The sequence below is a fragment of the Zosterops lateralis genome (assembly GCF_965231275.1).
Source record: "Zosterops lateralis genome assembly, chromosome: Z".
NCBI lineage: Eukaryota > Metazoa > Chordata > Aves > Passeriformes > Zosteropidae > Zosterops > Zosterops lateralis.
In genome coordinates this window covers 48,383,696-48,401,501 of record NC_139800.1, presented here as the reverse complement: position 1 = coordinate 48,401,501, position 17,806 = coordinate 48,383,696, and the positions used below count along the sequence as shown (strand labels likewise).

The 17,806-nt window shown below is 43.2% G+C and overlaps 1 protein-coding gene across 1 annotated transcript in view; it reads left to right on the top strand.

The window, feature by feature from the left end:
* ELP1 (elongator acetyltransferase complex subunit 1) overlaps window positions 1-17,806 on the top strand; it is a 31,645-nt gene that overhangs the window by 11,979 nt on the left and 1,860 nt on the right. The window contains exons 14-35 of the mRNA XM_083884219.1: window positions 341-447; window positions 938-1,041; window positions 1,867-1,920; window positions 2,016-2,121; window positions 2,805-2,920; window positions 3,668-3,741; window positions 4,340-4,418; window positions 4,695-4,774; window positions 5,605-5,745; window positions 6,849-6,934; window positions 7,978-8,126; window positions 8,937-9,060; window positions 9,485-9,582; window positions 10,708-10,909; window positions 11,869-11,930; window positions 12,462-12,524; window positions 12,641-12,701; window positions 13,265-13,378; window positions 14,016-14,127; window positions 15,263-15,390; window positions 15,787-15,941; window positions 16,924-17,002. Coding sequence (XP_083740345.1) covers window positions 341-447; window positions 938-1,041; window positions 1,867-1,920; window positions 2,016-2,121; window positions 2,805-2,920; window positions 3,668-3,741; window positions 4,340-4,418; window positions 4,695-4,774; window positions 5,605-5,745; window positions 6,849-6,934; window positions 7,978-8,126; window positions 8,937-9,060; window positions 9,485-9,582; window positions 10,708-10,909; window positions 11,869-11,930; window positions 12,462-12,524; window positions 12,641-12,701; window positions 13,265-13,378; window positions 14,016-14,127; window positions 15,263-15,390; window positions 15,787-15,941; window positions 16,924-17,002 — 2,294 coding nt within the window. The remainder of the gene's footprint in view (window positions 1-340; window positions 448-937; window positions 1,042-1,866; window positions 1,921-2,015; window positions 2,122-2,804; window positions 2,921-3,667; window positions 3,742-4,339; window positions 4,419-4,694; window positions 4,775-5,604; window positions 5,746-6,848; window positions 6,935-7,977; window positions 8,127-8,936; window positions 9,061-9,484; window positions 9,583-10,707; window positions 10,910-11,868; window positions 11,931-12,461; window positions 12,525-12,640; window positions 12,702-13,264; window positions 13,379-14,015; window positions 14,128-15,262; window positions 15,391-15,786; window positions 15,942-16,923; window positions 17,003-17,806) is intronic.

Genomic DNA, 17,806 nt, shown 5'->3' with positions numbered 1-17,806 from the left:
AGGAGAGCTGCGTTTTGCAGCACTCACCCAGCAAAGACAGAATGATTTGCATGTGAAGCGTAGAACAGAAAAAGAGGGGTGTGTTTGCGGAGTGCTGCAGTGCAGACAGTGACCAGTGCAGTTAGGCAGATGCCTGTTGGTTGGAGTTGCTGGTCCTCTGTGGTGCCACTGTCAGCTGACAGGTGTGAGAAGACTGCAGAAGATCCTTACATGAACAAAGTATGTCCATGCTGGAGATGTGCATCTTTTCATTTGGCTACAAGAAAGGCAGGAATAAGGTGTCTGCTCACAAGTGTATCTGCTGTGACTGACATTCTGTGTTTTCTCTGTGTTCCATCAGGTTGTCAGTGCCTGTAGATGGAGAAGTGATCAGCCTGTACTGCAGCCCAGTGACCAAAACTGTAGCTCTGCAGCTGACTGATAGACGAATCCTAAAATACCTGTGGGGTAAGCTGGGCCCTGTTAAAATACCTGGTCTTAGTTGTTAGATATTTCTTAAGAGGTTTAATGAGATGATTTGACTTTCAGGGACTTGAGTGACTCTTGCTGTGTAGTTGGTGCTGTTTTTATATTTCCTCTGCTCCCAGGAATGGGCTGAAATTAGTGATTTGTGTCAGAATTCAATTAAAGGTAACTTTATATATATATACATGCATATGTTAACACGAATATGCACGCACACAAAGTTCAGTACTGACTGATTGCCACATCCATAGATATTCTTTCTCATTCCACTGTGGAATAAAGGCACTACTGAGCCCCTGGAAGTTATCACTCCTTGTCCGCTGTGTCCTGGTCTTCTGTGCCAGCATTCCTTACTTCTGTCAGATAGCATAGCTTATTCCCAGTTCTGGTTTTCTTAAGATACGTGTCATGTGGTTTTAATGTCTGAATTTCTGATTGGATGGAAAACAATTAGATCTTCTTTGCTCCTCAGAGGCTTCTTCTCCAGTCCTTGAACCCTGGCGGAGTAGCAGTAGCTCTGCTGTTCAGTTCCCCTACCATTGTGTGCAGACTTCTATCACGAGGATTGGTGGTGAAGTAAGTGAGACTGTGAGCTGATTAAATTCACTGCTCAGTTGTTTTTGTGCCAAAAGTAAACTATGGTCTTCAGCCCAGGGCCCAGTGATACTTGTTCATGATGTTCTTCATAAGGCCCTTTGCAGAGCTGAGAGCTTGTCTTACCTTCTAGAGAATTTCTGGTGGATTGCAGTTAGCACTCAATCACCCCATTATATGAATACAATGAATAATTTCATTAAAGAGTGAGAAAATTCAGACTGGAAATTTCTAGTAGTTACTACCACATTCTTTGTGAAAAAAACATTTTGCTTTGTTTTATTTGAACTTAACTTTTTAGCAAATATGGCTGCATTGAATTATTACAGATCTTCTGCTACTGGTTTTTCCTGTTGGGGATGGTTTCTTGATAGTTACAACTGCTTGAAGAAGCTGTTGTTTCTTGATAGTTACAACAGCTTGACTAGCTATTTTGCTGGTATTTCAGGGGTTTCCTTCCTTCAGTGTGCATCCAGCTGTAGGAAACTGCTTTGCCCTGCTCTTTAGTGGTACTTTTCCTCTGGCATCCTAGACCAAGCTGGCTTCCACTTCCATTTTGTGACGGTGCAAACAGCCTACCTACAGGGTAGGCCAAGCTGGATTTTCAGCCAGCAGTATTTAAAAATGTTCAAGTTTAAGTCCTCCTGAAAGAGAGGTTGGATAACTTGCCGTCTGGCTTCTCTAAGTAATTCACATGAGGTACTTGTTGCCTAATTGTAAGATACTTCAATCTGGTGCTGGTCAGTGTTGTGAAAGACTGGAGGTTGTGATGCTGATAGCTCATAGTTGTCATTATTTTAATTACAGGAGGTGATCTTGGGCCTCACAGATCGATGCCGATTTTTTGTTAATGATATTGAGGTACAAAGATTTTGCCCCTCATTTCATCCCCTTTTTTCTGCCAAAGGCAACTTCCATATTCTGGTCTAAACTGTGATAAACTTCATATTTTACAGGTTGCTTCTAACATCACATCATTTGCAACATACAATGAGTTTTTGCTGGTGACAACCAACTCACACACCTGTCAGTGCTTCTGCTTGAAAAACTTATCAGTGAAGGGTAAATATCAGCACTGGCTGCCTGCTGCCGCTAACTTGTAGCATTTGTCTTAGAAACACAATATCTCCCCATTTTTCACGTCCAAACCTGTTGTATTTGGGTTCCTCCAAGGAAGTGTTTAAGAGATGAGAGCAGGAGAGATGCTTTCAAAAATTTACCAGAGAGCAAGGAGCTCAGGGAACTGAATATGTATCATGTGCTTTTCACAGGGAAGAGAATTTGTGCTGTAGTTGACCCTTACACTGTTTCCAACAGCCTAGCTCTGCATTCTCCCTCTTCCCTCCATGTCCAAAAGAAGTCTGTGTGCTATTTTGAGGGTGTGTGGTAGAGAGAGGATCACTGTATAAAGATTTTCTGGTGGTGTCTGGCTGAGAGAAGTGTGATGACCTTGGTAAAGGCAGGACCACAACTTACTGATCCTTTACACCCTTCACTGCTACTCTTATCTGGTCTGTTGACCTTTGTCATCCTGTTGTACAGTGTACACACCTCTTCTTTGTGTACAGGTACAGCAGTGATTAGCACTCAGCAAGTTCCCATCCTGTCAGTAATAGTTGAAGATCACTGTTGTACTGGTTGCTTCATTTGTCCAGTACAACCTTGCCTGGCTCCTACAATATCAGAGGTTCTTAATGAGGCACTGTGCTGCACGTGCCAGTTGTGCTGATAAATGTTGTCTCCAGCCCTGCAGGCTGGCCTGAGCAGTGCTGCTGCACCCAACAGTGAGACCCTGCGCAAGGTGGAGCGAGGTTCACGCATTGTCACCGTTGTTCCCCAGGACACAAAGGTGGTGCTGCAGGTCAGTGCTCTGCCCGTGTCTGCTGACGTGTGCTGTCAGGGTGTGCAGGGGCCTGTCACAGTGGGCACCTGGCCAACCCGCAAACAGTGTGCAGTGCTACAAAGCTCTACACAGCACAGCACCTGCCCTGCTGCAGCACAGCACCTCACAAATCTCCAGCTGCCCAGCTGGATGCAGAGGGATTTTGAGCATGCCTTTGGGAGTTGGGTTCAGTACAGATTCAGGCAGACAGGTGTGTGCAGAACTGGGAAAGGACTATCCAAGTTCCTAATGGCTAAGGTAGTGTAGTGCTACATATTATGGCCTCTCACCATAAATCTCAAGACTCACTTCCTAGTACTTACTAGCAGCCCTCCATTAGCCTTGGCACTTAGTTTTTTGGTGAGCTCACTCTTCAGAACCGCCAGAGATTCACAGAATGGAGACGGCTGTAATTTGAGAGGCACTTTTGGAGGTGTGGAGCCCAACATCGTCCTCAGAGCGGGGCTGACATGAAAACTTGATCGGATTGCTCTGGGTCATGCCTGGTTGGATAGAGTCCAGCCTTCTGAGGAAGGAATATTTCTGAACTGAGAGAATGTCCAGGTATTTTTCCACAGTGGTTGAAATTGCATGTCCTCTGAAGGAAGCGAACAGGCCCATCCACTTGCAAGTAGCCAACAGGCCTAAGAAATGGGCCAGTCCTCACTTCCCACGATGTAGGCAGAGTAACTACAAGTAAGTTATTGCATGGATCTTGTGTTACAGATGCCAAGAGGAAATCTGGAGACCATTCACCACCGTGCTCTGGTTCTTGCCCAGATTCGGAAGTGGCTAGACAGGTAAATAGCACTGGTCTATTCTTGTCTTCCTTCCCCACTCTGAGCTGTGAGAGGCTGACTGACCTGGAAAAGAGTGGGAGGCTAAACTTAGAGGAATTGACCTTGTTAGAGGAAACAAACCTGTTTCTGTGGGGACCACCTAGAAGTCTAGCTGTCAGCTGTGCCAGGTACTTCTTGCTTCACCACTGAAGGGCTTATTACATTTGCTGAAATTGCATGAGTGTGAGAAAACTTCATCTGCTCCATTCTCCAGACATCTCAATCACTTCAGGATTAAGCTTGCTGTTCTCCATTTTTTACTGAATTCATTATGATGAAATTTTCTGAAAGGGAAATTGATACAAAATATAACACTCTCTTTTAATGGAGATAAAAATCATCTAAGTTCCGTATTGCTTCAACTTTGCAAGCTGGTGTGTCCCACTGCAAGGGTCAGTGATGAACATTATTGACCATGCACATTTTTCTGGAAGGCTGTCTACATAGCTAATTGTGTAGGCTGTTCTCTTCCCACTGGTTCTGTGCTTAGTTCTAGTCAGTTGCCTTTATTTGCATCTTGTTCACTATGTAAACTGTCCTGCTTGACTCATTCCTCCAGGCTTATGTTCAGGGAAGCTTTTCAGTGTATGAGGAAGCTGCGAATCAACCTCAATCTTCTCTACGACCACAATCCCAAGGCAAGTCTGCTCAAGTTCTCTTGTGTTGTTTGGCGTACTAACCTACCCTGAAACAGTGCACTCAAAAGTGTAGGTGGCGCTGTCATTTCTGCTTTCAGCAGTGATGGCTGTTCTGCACTGCAACATCATCATACAGGCAGATCCAATTTAGCATTTTCCTTCATCCTGTGCTTTCAGACAAGGTCTGTGAATTTATTCTTGTATTTGATGTACATGTTCTCAGTGTTCAGAATAACAGTGTTATTCTTGTTATTCTTGTACTCTTACTCATTTCAGGTATTTCTGGAAAACACAGAAACCTTTATCAGGCAAATAGATTCCGTGAACTATATCAACTTGTTTTTCACAGAACTGAGGTAAGTATAAGTCCACAAATGGAAGCATGCATGTAATTAGTGGTAGTACATTATTGTGTCAAAATATCAGCAACTCTTCAGTATGGATGCAAAGAATCAGAAATCTGGCATGTTGAGTCATAAAGGCTTGAGCAGGCTCAGTAGTCTCAGGGATAGTGTTTCTTGTTGGGAATTCCAGTATGCAGGCAGCCATTAGATTTTTGCAGCAAGTAATTAGTATATTATCTGAGTGCTTTGACTTCTCTGCTGGTATGCTGTAGAGCAGTAAATGAGAACAGAGAAAGTTTTGTTCCCTCATAAAGAGGGGCAGGATGGAAATGCATATCTAGTCTGAAGCCAAAATACTTGCTTGGATCCTCAAACAAGTCCCCTGACTTCTTTATTAAAGGGTCGGTGATGAAGCTTTATGGTAATGCTAGTTTCAGGACTTCTCAAGCTTGCAGAAGTCAGTAATTCTGTAGGAACTGGTGCTATCACTTCGGTGTTGCATTTGATTTTCAGTTTTGACCTGACCAGAAACAGTAGCAAATGTCTTATTTTTCTGAATTTTTCAGTGGATAAATCCGTAGTGGATTTAGTAGAAGACAGCTGTATCTTGTAAATCTTGCCTTCTGATATGCTACTGAAGTAGTTGTTTGACCAATTTTAGGGTTTTTGTTAAATGCCTCTTTTGGATAACAATCAGTTTGGACTGACAGAGATTTTTGGAGAGCTTCTTGTTAACATGGCAGTTAATGAGTAGTTATTCTCTGCATGCATTTGAGTTCCTTAACTTTATTAACTTTGTCCTGGGCTATGTACTCTTATTCACATTACCTGTTTTTATCTAGAGAGGAAGATTTCACAAAGAGTATGTACCCATCTCTGAATGGCAGCAGTAACAGCCAGCCACGCCAGCATCCTGATCAGAAAAAAGTAAACCTTATATGTGATGTGATGAGAGTTGCCATGGAACACATTGACCCTCAAAAGTGAGCACTTTCTTATTGTAGGTGAAGGAACCATTAGAGAGATTTCTAGTGAGTTGCTAGCAGGAAGCAAAGCTGTCCTTGACATCAGGTTCTTGACTGTAGGTTCTCTGAGATGAGCTTGTGCTCCACAAAATTAACTATACCATGCCTTGTTTCTGCTGAGGATTCTACCCTGGAAACATCTAATAATTCCACAGGTACCACACCAGCATTTTACTACCAGAATTAAAATAAAAGATCCAGGATGCCTATAAAGGTTTAGGAGATACACTCAATTTAGGATCTGTCTGTGTGGAAATGGAGACATGAACAAGGTTTTCATCTTGGTGAGTTGCTGACTGTTTGAAGCAGCTGGCCCTTTGGAAAGATATCAGCTGTTCTATTTGACATTGAATTACTTTGTAAATTATCAGCTCCATGTTCCTGATTGATTACCTTTTTGGTAACCATCCTTCTTGGATGAATCAACACCAGACAAAGATAAAACCTGGAAAAATAGGGTGGTAACAGTGCCCGCTGAAATGGTGCTAAATATTGGCAGCTTAGTGTTATGGAGAGAGGAGCAACAGGTGGTGGGTAGCTGCTAAGCCCTGAGAATTTACACACTTGCCAGCAAGCATTTTCAGAAAATAAAGCATCTGCTTGGCTGGGAAAGCTCTTTTGAAATAGTAAGTGTGAAATATATGGAAGTATAAAATCACCCTAGAAAGCTTTACTTTTATTATAAAAAGTTATGTTTCTGCCAGAGTTCACCTGGAAAATTGTGTCCTGGTATCTGAACTTTCAGAGAGAGGTATGTCCTCTTCATCATGCTGGCTGGCATGTAAGGAAGCTCATTCTACTCCAAATACACCTTCAGTTTTGTGACATGTTTGGGGAGACATGCTGAGTAGAAGAATCTTCCTGTTATATTCTGTTCTGTTATATTCTGTTCTTTTCCCATGTTTGCTTCCTTCCTGTAGGAGGATCAAAGTGCGTAAACAGTTGCATTTTTATTTTTTCTACTAAGATGTAAACTAGAACTTGCACAAACTGTTTTAAAAAAGGAATAAGCTGTGGTTTTGCCTTCTCACTTTTTCATTCACTACATCTCTTTTCTTCAGGTACTGCCTATCAATACTGACAGCACATGTAAAGAAAAGTCCTCCAGAACTGGAAATTGCTCTCCAGAAGGTTCACGATCTTCGAGGTTTTGTATCAGGAGCTCAAAAGTTTCGAAAATGGGTGGTTTGCAGGACATTTGTGTTAAGGAAACTTTGCTGTCCAGCCAAAACTGTTAAGGAAGAAACTTTCCCATCTGATCATCCAGGAACCACACTGGCACCGCCTGAGCTAGACCACCCCCACAGCTATGCCTCTCACACTCACAGCCAAACCAGGATTCCTTACCATTTCAACCTCAGATTTCCCATAGCTGAGTCTCAGACATCGTAATCCTCAAAGTAATTTAGTCTCAGCGCAATAACTAACAAAACAAAATAGCAGCTCTGGCTGGTGCCTCTGAGGGGGGACCCTGGGCCTGTGAGAACTTTTATACCTTCACAGCCTGCAAAAATCTGGAGGTCCTCAGCTCTGCTGTGTCTCAGTGTTTCACAGGTCTCTGTCCCCTTTGTTATGCAAGTTCACGCCGGAGCTCTCACGACCCAGAGCTCAACCTGCAGCTCCCAGTGCAGTTACACCTTGAGATATTGCACTAAATTGTTCCTCAACACTTTGATCATTAGCATGGTTCACCAAGAAAATTATTTTAACGTGACTGTTTATGCAGCAAGCCAAAAACCAAAAATGTATTTGAAACCATCTGTGTGTTTAGGTACAGCAGCATATCACCTAAGAAAGGCTGCTGTACATGCCCTCAGCTCACCCTTTTACCTAGGTTTGCTGGCAGATACTCCAGAGTTGGACCTGTTTTCACTTTCCATTTGGAACTCTAGTTCTGCCAACCTGGACGTTCCTATTCTGGATTCTGGTATCTCAAGCTAGCAAACTTTGCCTTTATTCTGTGCTGATGTGTCAAGCTCATCACAGTTGCCCGCTCAGTGCTATGCTTGGGATGGTCCTTGAAGTTGCCCAGTAAAGGCAAAGTAACCCTTCTGCAAGACAGAACAAGCTGTTAGTCTGATGGTCCCACTCTGATGTCAGGGTTGTGCTTGATGGTGCATCCTTTTCCTCACAGCAGGGTTCCACTGCTGGTGGTGTTAACAGGTCATATGCTGCTTTATCTTGTTGCAGAAAGCATTACGTCAGATGTCCAAGCTGTGAGTGCAGAAGAAGCACTAAAGTACCTGCTTTTCCTTGTGGATGTTAATGAATTGTATGATTATTCCTTGGGGACATATGACTTTGATTTAGTCGTCATGGTGGCAGAAAAGTCTCAAAAGGTCTTGGCTTATAGTTCCAGCTAAGGAACTTATTTTTCTACTTTCTCAAAGGTTCTTTGTAGTCTGCAGATCAGCCTATGTGTTTTTAGTAATGGCTCTCTACCCAGGCAGGACTCCAGTTGCTCTGTGTGTGCTTGGGATGATGCTGGGAAAGTGTTGTGTCTCTGCATCCTCTGGTACTTCTCGGGCACAGCTTTAGAAATCTATTTGTGTTTTAGAGCAGCGGGGCAAGGTAACTCTGGGGAAGGGAGGGATTGGTATCTGAAGTTTTGTGACTTCATGTCTTCCATTCTTAGTTCTGTACTCTTGATTCTTGTTTATTTAGTGGTTCCTAGGATAATAGCATGTGTCTTCATGTGGGTTTAATGTGAAATCTCTGAACTGAAATGCCCGTCTACATCTTTAGAGTTTCCTATTGTTACAGCAAATTCTGCTGCCCATAAGTTAGAACACCATATTCATATTAACAGGTTTTATGACCTTTGGTGTGGAGAAGTTGATCAACTTTATGGCTACAAATTTATACATGATCATAGATAATAGAAAACAATATTGACATGACACATAGGCTTGAATTTTAAATGCTACCAGCCTTTAGATACTGCTAAAGTCTGTGTGGGAGCCTGGTAATTCAAGTTAGTAATTTCTGGCAAGAGTATATGCACAAATTGATTCTTTGGGATGGATTACATTTAGGGAAAAAAAGAGCCTTTATATTTTCAAATATGGGACTGTCTGTTGATGAAGATGGGGACAAATAAGGATTTTTTAGCAGATTAGCTCAACTGCAGTTCTTATTGTTCTTTGCAGGACCCAAAAGAATACTTGCCCTTCTTAAATACCCTCCGGAAAATGGAAACCAATTACCAGCGATATACAATAGACAGACACTTGAAGAGATACACAAAAGCTCTTGGACACCTCAGCAAATGTGGTAGGTGTCCTAAGGAGGATTTCTGCAGTGTAACATTTCCATTTTGGAGAGCCTTTGAGCGGAAATAGCTAAAGAAAGAGAAGGATTGCACAAGATCATCTTCCTGTCTGGTAATGCATGGTGAACTTCTGCTACTTACTTTTTGTACTGTAGTTTGGTGCAGGGGGAAAAAAATATTTACTCCTCTGTGGTCATGCAGCACATGAAGTCTTGTGTTGTTCCTGTTCAAGTGAATTGTGCCTGGTTAATATCTCTGACAAAACCTCAAGGAAGTGAATACCTTGATTTTACAGTAGTAGAGTAGGTGCTTTTCCACTCAGGCACTTATAATTGCTTCTTCATATTGTGAACCCAGACTCTCTGGGAGCTAGGAGGGCCATGTCCTTTCTCTTTTATTTTTATGAAAAGTAAATTATTTCTGCAGGTCCTGAACACTTCTCTGAATTTCTGAACTTGGTGAAGGATCAGAGTCTTTATTCTGAGGCCTTGAAGATGTACCCCTGTAGCACTCAGGAGTACAAGGTGCGTACACTAGTGACAGTGCAATGTCACAGCTTTATATTCCCTTATGCATGTGTTTGGATCTCCTCAGCACCTCGTGTGAGGGCAGGAATGAAACTGCAGCAGCTTGTGTTCAAGTTCAAGTAGGTCATTACTATTCCAATGTTATCTGAGACCCTTTTCTGAAATAATAATTGGAATGACTCTCAGCACTAACCCTGTGGGACCTGGAAATGGTTGTTATTCCTTTGATCCTGGAAGTCCTGTTTCTTCTGCTGCGCTATCTTGCTGAATAACTCCCATAACCTCAGGAAAACTTCTTCCCATTTTGACCTCTTTGTGGCTTGTAGATTGTGTGGGGACAATTCATTATCCTTAAACTATTCTGAAAAGTGCTGGAGAACTTGGACACTTTTAGATGTGCTGTTTTCTAGTACATAGTGTCCCTTACTGGTTTCAGTGTTACTGAAGAACTTGAGCTTGTCCAAGGCTGAGATAAAATGTGAGTGCATTTAATATAATCTAATGTAGATACTGTAAATACACAGCACACAAGCCTTTGTACAAGGAGGAGTTGAGTGAGAGAAGAAGTAGAGAAAATTGGTCTATTTGCAACAGTGAAAGCAGAAAGGAGTCTTTACTCAGGATCAAGGTCTGTTTCTGAATGACTCGGGAATGTTTTATTATTCCCCCTGGATCCTTCCAGTCAAATCCACTTGCCCCTTCTTCATGGAGATGGTGAGCTTTGAGTAGCTTATGCCTATAGAGTTACAGGGCGTGCATGTTCCCTTGTGTCAGTGTTTGTTTGCTAAAGTAGGTTGGTTCAGAGAGACATTCTAACAAAAACGGCTCGTGTAAGTGGGGAGGAAAGGTCTGATTTCCTGCAGTATCTGGTTTACCCAGCACTTGGTTTGAAGATTCAGGTGCCTCCCTGTTTCACTTGATGTAGCTCTGTGAAGTGTCTCTGTGTGCTGATCATCAGCCCTTGGCTTGATATAGTTTGAGATGGGGTAGAAACTTCATGCCTAGAAACTCCTAGAAACTGGGTTAAGAGGCTTTTGTTGATGAGCCCTTAATTTTTACTAATGGAGGACTGCTACTGACCTTACTAACCTTTTTTCTTTTTTATTTATCCCTTTCTTTCAGGATATCAGTGATGCATATGGGGAGTACTTGATTCAGAAGCAGCTGTTTGAACAGGCTGCATTGATATTTGCTCGTGCTGGCATCTTTGCAAAAGCACTTGATGCTTTTCAGAGCAGTGGCAGCTGGCAACAAGCCCTGTGCATGGCATCACGGCTTGGTTACACAAAGGATAAGCTGTCCAGCCTGGCACAGAGCATGGCAGGTAGGCCTTCAAGAGACTGAAATGTTCAGGGCATAAATAACCGTGGCTGCTGTTATTTATGGTTCACTTAATTTTTTCCTAAAATTCAATGAAAACCTCAGTATTCAGCAGCGCTTTTCTTAAATGAGAACAAAGATCCCATGTTTCCCCAAGGGTTTGTGCATTTGCACATGGTCTTTGTTTCTCAAAGGAACCAAAAGATGTTGAAGCTGAACTGATAGGCAGCCCAGGAGCTGCCAGGCAAACTGTGGCCTTGGCTGCCCAGTGCTGACTGCTTCTTGCGTTGTTCCCTTGCAGCTGGTTGCCAGACTGCTCTTCCAAGTTGCCTCATTAGTTAACCTCAAGGAATGGACGTGCACTGAAGTGTCTGGTATTACTGAGGCCTCTAGACATTAAGTGGTGAAAGTTCTGTGCCTATTCACTGACGTCAAAGGCTGTTGCATCTTATTTTCCTCCTTGAAACCAGCTAGCAGCTAGGAATAGCTGGTACTTAAAGCTGTGTGTTGTTCTAAGGAGAAGAAGGTAGTTGGTCAGAAAATTTGTGCTCACTACCACATCAGACATGAAGTGTGTTGTAGATGTGGTGTGTATTTCAAACGAGAAATTTCACCTATTTCAGCAAGAGAATGGAGCTTCATCCTTAATTCAGCCTTACTCAGAGGCAGAGTTTATGAAGGGCCACTTAACACAGAGGGAATATATGGCTTCTGGGAGTCTGGTCTTCTGGAGCTGGATACTACAGTATTTGCTTTTTCTGTCACTTAATGCGATTTAAATCCTTCATGCCTTTAATGCTTTTTTATAGAGCCCTTTTTAAATTACAGCCGTAATTTAGCAATTGAATACATGTATCTTGAGATAGAAAGTGTCTCAGTGAATGGGATTTTCCTCTACTTCATAGTTTTCTGGCACAAAATCCAGCTGTTTCTGAAAAGCTGAAACTCCACTTTTTCTTGTAGGAAAACTAGTTGAACAGAGAAAGTATGCAGAGGCAGCCATACTCCTGGAGCAGTACACTCAGGTAATGTAATCAACCTCCTGCCTGTGTCCCAGTAATGCCCAGTATCTCTCAGTCAAATACACCATCCGTATTTTCTCTGTTCTACTGCACCAGGTGTGACTCTGTGCATGCTGACAGCAAAACAGTCTGTGCTATGGGCCCCCCTGGGGAGAGCAGAGCAGGTCTGGGTGATGCAGTGAGCAGAATGGGATAAATGCAGTATCCCTGAGTTTTTCCACTCATGAAGTCACCCATGCTTTGGTCTGAAAAGCTTTTTTCTGAGAGAGCTGAAACATGAGGGCTGGAATAAGGAAGACAGAGTTCCAGAGGGATTTCCCCTTAGTGTGGGAGAAGTAACATAGTTCTGCTGAGTTGATTTGTGGTTTTTGTTTGCTTGTTTGGGTTTTTATGTCAACATCTCAAAGTAGCTGGCATAGTAGTGTTTTCCTCTTAACTGGGATATTGCTGCATAGAAATACCCATCTGAATAGCTTCTACCTGAAAATGTATTACAAACATTAGCAGCAGCCCATGGTTGCTCTTTCCTTCTAGGACTATGAAGAGGCTGTTGTTCTGCTCTTAAAAGGGGCTCTTTGGGAAGAAGCTTTGAGACTGGTAAGACATTTCAAACCACAAGAACAGAAGTGGAAATACATCTTCAGAGTGCAAAAACAGGGATGTGATCTGGGTAAGATCCTTAAATGGTACCTTCTCTTCTTTCCCTGGTCCAGATTCATAAGTATGGTAGACTGGATATCTTGGAGACCAACTTGAAACCTGCTATTTTGGAAGGTGAGTCTGTGCAGGAGTCTTAGGCTAAAAAAGATCTTTTCTGGGTCTATGGGAAATCACAGCATTCTAGTATTGGAAGGTGTATGGAAGGATACTTCGCTTCCATCTCATTGATGCCGATCAGTTAGCTGCACTTGGCTTTCAGTGCATCTTAAAGTCCTCCCTGTCGTGGGATCTTTTTAGCTTAGTCAGGCTCCTTTGGAGCTTTTCCAGACCTCACAGTCAGAAGCTGCAAAGGGGTCTGTGTCTGCATGTCCATGAACAAGCAGGACAGTCCTTGTTCCAGAGCACATGTGGCAGCAGAGCTATGGACCAGGAAAATGGCTCTCTGTCCTCTAAGCTTTCATGAGTAATTTTTGGAAAAAAAAATTATTTGATAGCTTTATTCTCCCTTCCACATACAAAGAATGTTTTGTTACTATTCCTTGTTCTTCCTGTTCATGCTTTATGAGTTGCAGGATTTTTTTTTTTTTTTGAGCTTGTTGAGGGACTGTGCTTGTGTAAAAAATGCTTTTCTGTCTCTCTTGCACAAATGTTTATGTTTTGATTTTCTTACTAATCAGCTCAGAAAAGTCAGCTGATCTTCTTAGATTCCCAGAAAACAGCATTTCTTCGCCATAAGACTCGCCTGCAAGTGGTGCGAGAGCTGAAGGAGAAGGCCTGTGAGAACCCACAGGGTTAGTATTGAAATGGATGGGACTTTCTCCTGCATAAGAAATTGGGATCATGTGTTTGTGGTTGCTATTTGCTCTGATGGAACTGTGCTCTCCTTTAGTTTCAATGGAATCTACAGCAGTAAAACAGCATCCTTCTCAACCCCTCCTCACTCCATACTTGGACTGTGGTTACTCTGTATTTTCAGCTCTTCCTTGGGTCATGGCTTTTGCACCAGGAAAATGCACCTGAAAGCTCTTCAAAATGACATGGCATTGTCTCCACAGTACCATCCTGGCTGGGTGAGACACTGCTCAGCATGACCTGTGTGGAAAGTACCTATAGGCGTATTCACCTGCTAGCTCACACAGGAAATTTCTCTGAAAGTAGAATGCTGTGTCCTAGTCCAGATCTGCTGCACTGAGATTGTCTTCCCTCTGATTGTGCTGTTCAATATCAGGATCCCCACCAGGGCAGAGGAGCAGGGTTGTTCTCACAATTACTGGTTTTTCTTGTGTGCTGACTCAGTGGGAAGCCATAAGGCTCCAGAATACCAGCAGGCAGAATGAATCTGCCCAGCAGGCTACACAGATCAATCAGAAAGCTTGAAGTAATTCTGACCTTTTTCTATACTGTGACAGTTCTTACCATGTTTTGCAGATTATGAAGTGCCAAATTGCCCAGAATTGGAGCTTTTCTCTGAAACCAGCAGTGTTGTGACAGCCAGTGACATGCACAGCAAATACTCACACAGCAATTCAAGAATATCAGCGTAGGTATCTGTCTTCAAATCAGGTAGTGACTGTTCTGGTATCAGCATTGAGGAGCTTAGCTTGCTCATGCTTGACATGCTCCTCCTTGCAGCTGTAGTGCCTTGGAGCTGCTTTAATTACAGGCATTTCATGGTTATTTTAACTCTCATTGGAAGAGAAAGAGCAGAAAAAGCCAGAAGCTACTAGTGCAACAGGAACTGGGTGCCCGGCAGAGGAGCTGAGAACACAGACTCTGGAGAGGTTCTGGTTCCATAGGTGTTGGGCATGTGGCCAGAATAGCTGGCTGTAGAAAGCTAGACACAGAATACAGGCAGAGCCTCTCAGACATTACCTTGTGCGCATGCCTTGTGTTATTTGGCCCAGGTTTTGTGCTTCGTGTGTGGGAGCTGCTACTAAAACTCATACCAATGTCTTCCCACAATCAGTGGCTGTGTGCATTGTTTTTGAGTGCTCAATAATATGAGCTGCAGTGTGGGGTGGGGTGTGTAACAGGTTGGTGTAATCTGTGGGACCACTTCTGAATTCCCTGGCTGAATTGTGGAAGAATACAGTGGCAGGAAAAATGTGGACTTTTTAGACACTTTTTTTTTGTGGACCATATGTCAACAGAAGGAGAATGCAGCCTTAGTATTCAGTGTCAGAGTATGCAGATCACTTGGGAACATTATGCAAGTAGGTCTGTTCTATGAAAGAAGTTGCTTTCCTGTGATCATGGGTAGGAGCTGGGCAGGCTCTGGAGATGGCAGAAATTAAAATGTTTGCAGCCAAGCACAGACCCTGGCCACCAGTGTTTTAAGTGGACCTCAGCTTTGCCTGATAGTGACTACTGCTTTGTGCTTGGAGCAGCTCCTGCTTTGTGTTGTAGATGTGCTTTAACCTTGCTGGAACATGGATCAGTCATTTTTGGAGCAGAGAAGCAGGCTGACTCCTGTCTGGTGTTTCAGACCACTAAGGATATTGGTCGAGTAGCACTGAAAACTTTGTCACAGTACTTAAGGTTACATGCAGTCTGTCACTGGAGAAAGCAAGGACTTGAATGACAAGTTTCATGGACACTGTCGGTGTTCATTCAGACTTAACCCTGCTAACAGCTAATCCTGTTGTGCACACTGTAACTGAACGTCCTCTTTACAGGCGATCTTCAAAGAACCGACGCAAGGCAGAGCGTAAGAGATACAGCCTGAAGGAAGGGAGTCCTTTTGAGGATATTGCCCTTCTGGAAGCCCTAGGAGAGAGCATTCGTGCTGTTGAGACTGTGAAAGGTAAGACAATGGATAATCTTAATCCATGCTGCAGCTTGTGAGGATGAGGACAGCTAAGGTAGCATGCCCCCTCTTGTTCTTACTGTGTGTGCTGGGGACAAAAGCTGCCTGGTCCATACAGCCATCTGTGTTGGACCTTGGTTTAGTTAACCTGCCTCTGTGCTCAAAATAACTTGAGCTCTCTGCATTTGAAGTTGGGAGCAGAGAAAAGAAGCCTTCTCAGTGCCACTGCAGATTTCTCTTCTTTTTGTTCTCGGACACTGTAGGGGCTCAATAGGAATGAAGCCAGTTCTGAGTTGCTGCTCTCCTTCCTTTGTGCTGATAGCAAAGAAGTGTAGCTGTTTATTTAGTATACCTGTGTTGATTGCTATTTATTGCTTCTGTTTCCTCCTGCAGGAGAGATACACATTCTTCTGAAACAGCTTTTGCTCTTTAGTTATGATGAGCAAGCTGGGGCACTGCAGCAAGTCCTGGAAGAGGTTTTGCAGTTGATGGAATCCTCAATTCCAGAAATCTGGACTTCAGACCTGCAACAAAGCTCTGTCAGCCTGGTCTGTGCTCATCCACAATACCTATCACACTCGCTAGGCAGTATCAAGTGTTTAGCAGTATTTTGCCTTCTCCAGCAAAGAGCATGGAATCCTTCCATGGCTTTCAAAATCTGGGGTTTTTCCTGTTGGAGGGTCAGTAGACATTCCAGGCAGGAGTTGCCAAGTCAGTACACTCTAGATGGGTACAACATGTATAGCCTACTGTGTTCCCTGCACTGGATGCCACATTGGATGTGATGAGGTCTTCTGAGGCTTGCATTGCCTTGTCCTAGTGGTGACTTGTTTTTGTAAGCCCCATCTGAAGCAATTTGTAGAATATGGGAACACTCCCTTCTCTGCTAGGCCTAATTGTAGAAGTGTACTAGAGTAGTTGTTGGCCAGTCTGATCTCGTGAAGTGAAAAGCTACTGGATTGGTCAATTTAGTCTGAACCATGTATCGTAAGGAGTAAATTTAAAAAAGGAGGATCATGTCAGGCTTCTAAGCTTCAGCTTAATGCAAAGTAAGGATTATTTTCCAGAGTAAAAAAGTCTTTATTTCTAATAAGTGGTTTCTGAGCATTTATGGCGAACACAAGATGTTCCCCAGTATCTTCTCCCTACCTGCTGATTAGCAGGACCCCTAAAGACAGATTAAAATTATTCTGACAGGGAACAGAGACTCCCAGATGAACTTTGAATATTGATGGCGCTGTAATGAAATCAGTCCTGCTGAATTATGACATTTGTGGTGCTGTGAAGAAGTAGGTGCTGGGATAAGAGTTCTGTATCCTGAAAAGCTGTGTAAAAGCAGTTCTCTCTGCCTCTGTGTTAAATTTTCTGAGACATCACTGGGCTTTGATCACACAGATTATGCTTTGATCCTGTTCACTTTTTACTGAGAGGTCTCCTTGTTTTGGACAGTAATAGCAGAGTTTCCTTTGAGATTATCCCTGCTTGCGCCTTGCTTTGTTCAGGTTGGAATATGGCTATTTCTTCTTACAGGTCTTGGGACCCAATTCCACAGCTAACAGCATCATGGCTGCCTATCAGCAAAAGAGGATGATGCCTCCTGTTGTACAAGGTTAGCTGGGGCTCTGAGTTAAGTTTGAGTGTGAAGGAAGGTTAGTGGGCTTGGAGGCTCTCCAGGCACTGCTACCTGCCAAGAGTTGTACCAGTTACTCAGCTGTGGTGGTTTGTTGCTTTTCTTTATGGTGTACCATGCTGCCTTGTGGCAAGTGAGCAACTTTCTTAACAAAGTTTATTTTGCTCTGAATTTGTGTGCAAAACTGTCTCCCATGCTAAAATATCTCAGCTGCTTCTGGGTTCCTCTGTGTGTAATGTCAGTCTGTTGTGATGGAATTGAAAATCTGATTTCTTAAGGAACATATTAGATAATTCTTCACCTAAGTTACTTTCTGAATTTTTCTGTCTAGCTTTGGCAGGCCAGGCTCTTGACCAGACCAGACTACAATCTGTCATGCCACTTTGCCATGTCAAAGTCCTTGCAGTGAATACAAAATTAGGGCTGAGAGACCTAGCAAAGGGTGGTCCCAACTCCCCAGTCTTCTGTCTTCCCACTAGTTCTACATCCTCTTTCCTTGCTAGTCCTGAAATTTCCCTGCTAGTCCTCTATTGAATCTATAGATGCAGCCTGTCTATTGACACTTTCCAGGGCTGGCTTCAGAAAAAGCCTTGTGCCTTTTACTCCAAAAGGAGCCAGCTCTCTCTGGTGCATGATGGGCCAGTGACAGGTGAATGAATGGAGTTTTGCTTTGTATCACTAATGGTTGTGGCTTTGTGCCTGTGCCTCCTCATTCTGAACACTTACCTATTGAGAGGGGACTTGGTGTTCCCAGAGGTTTCCTGGTGAAAGCAGGTCTTGTGA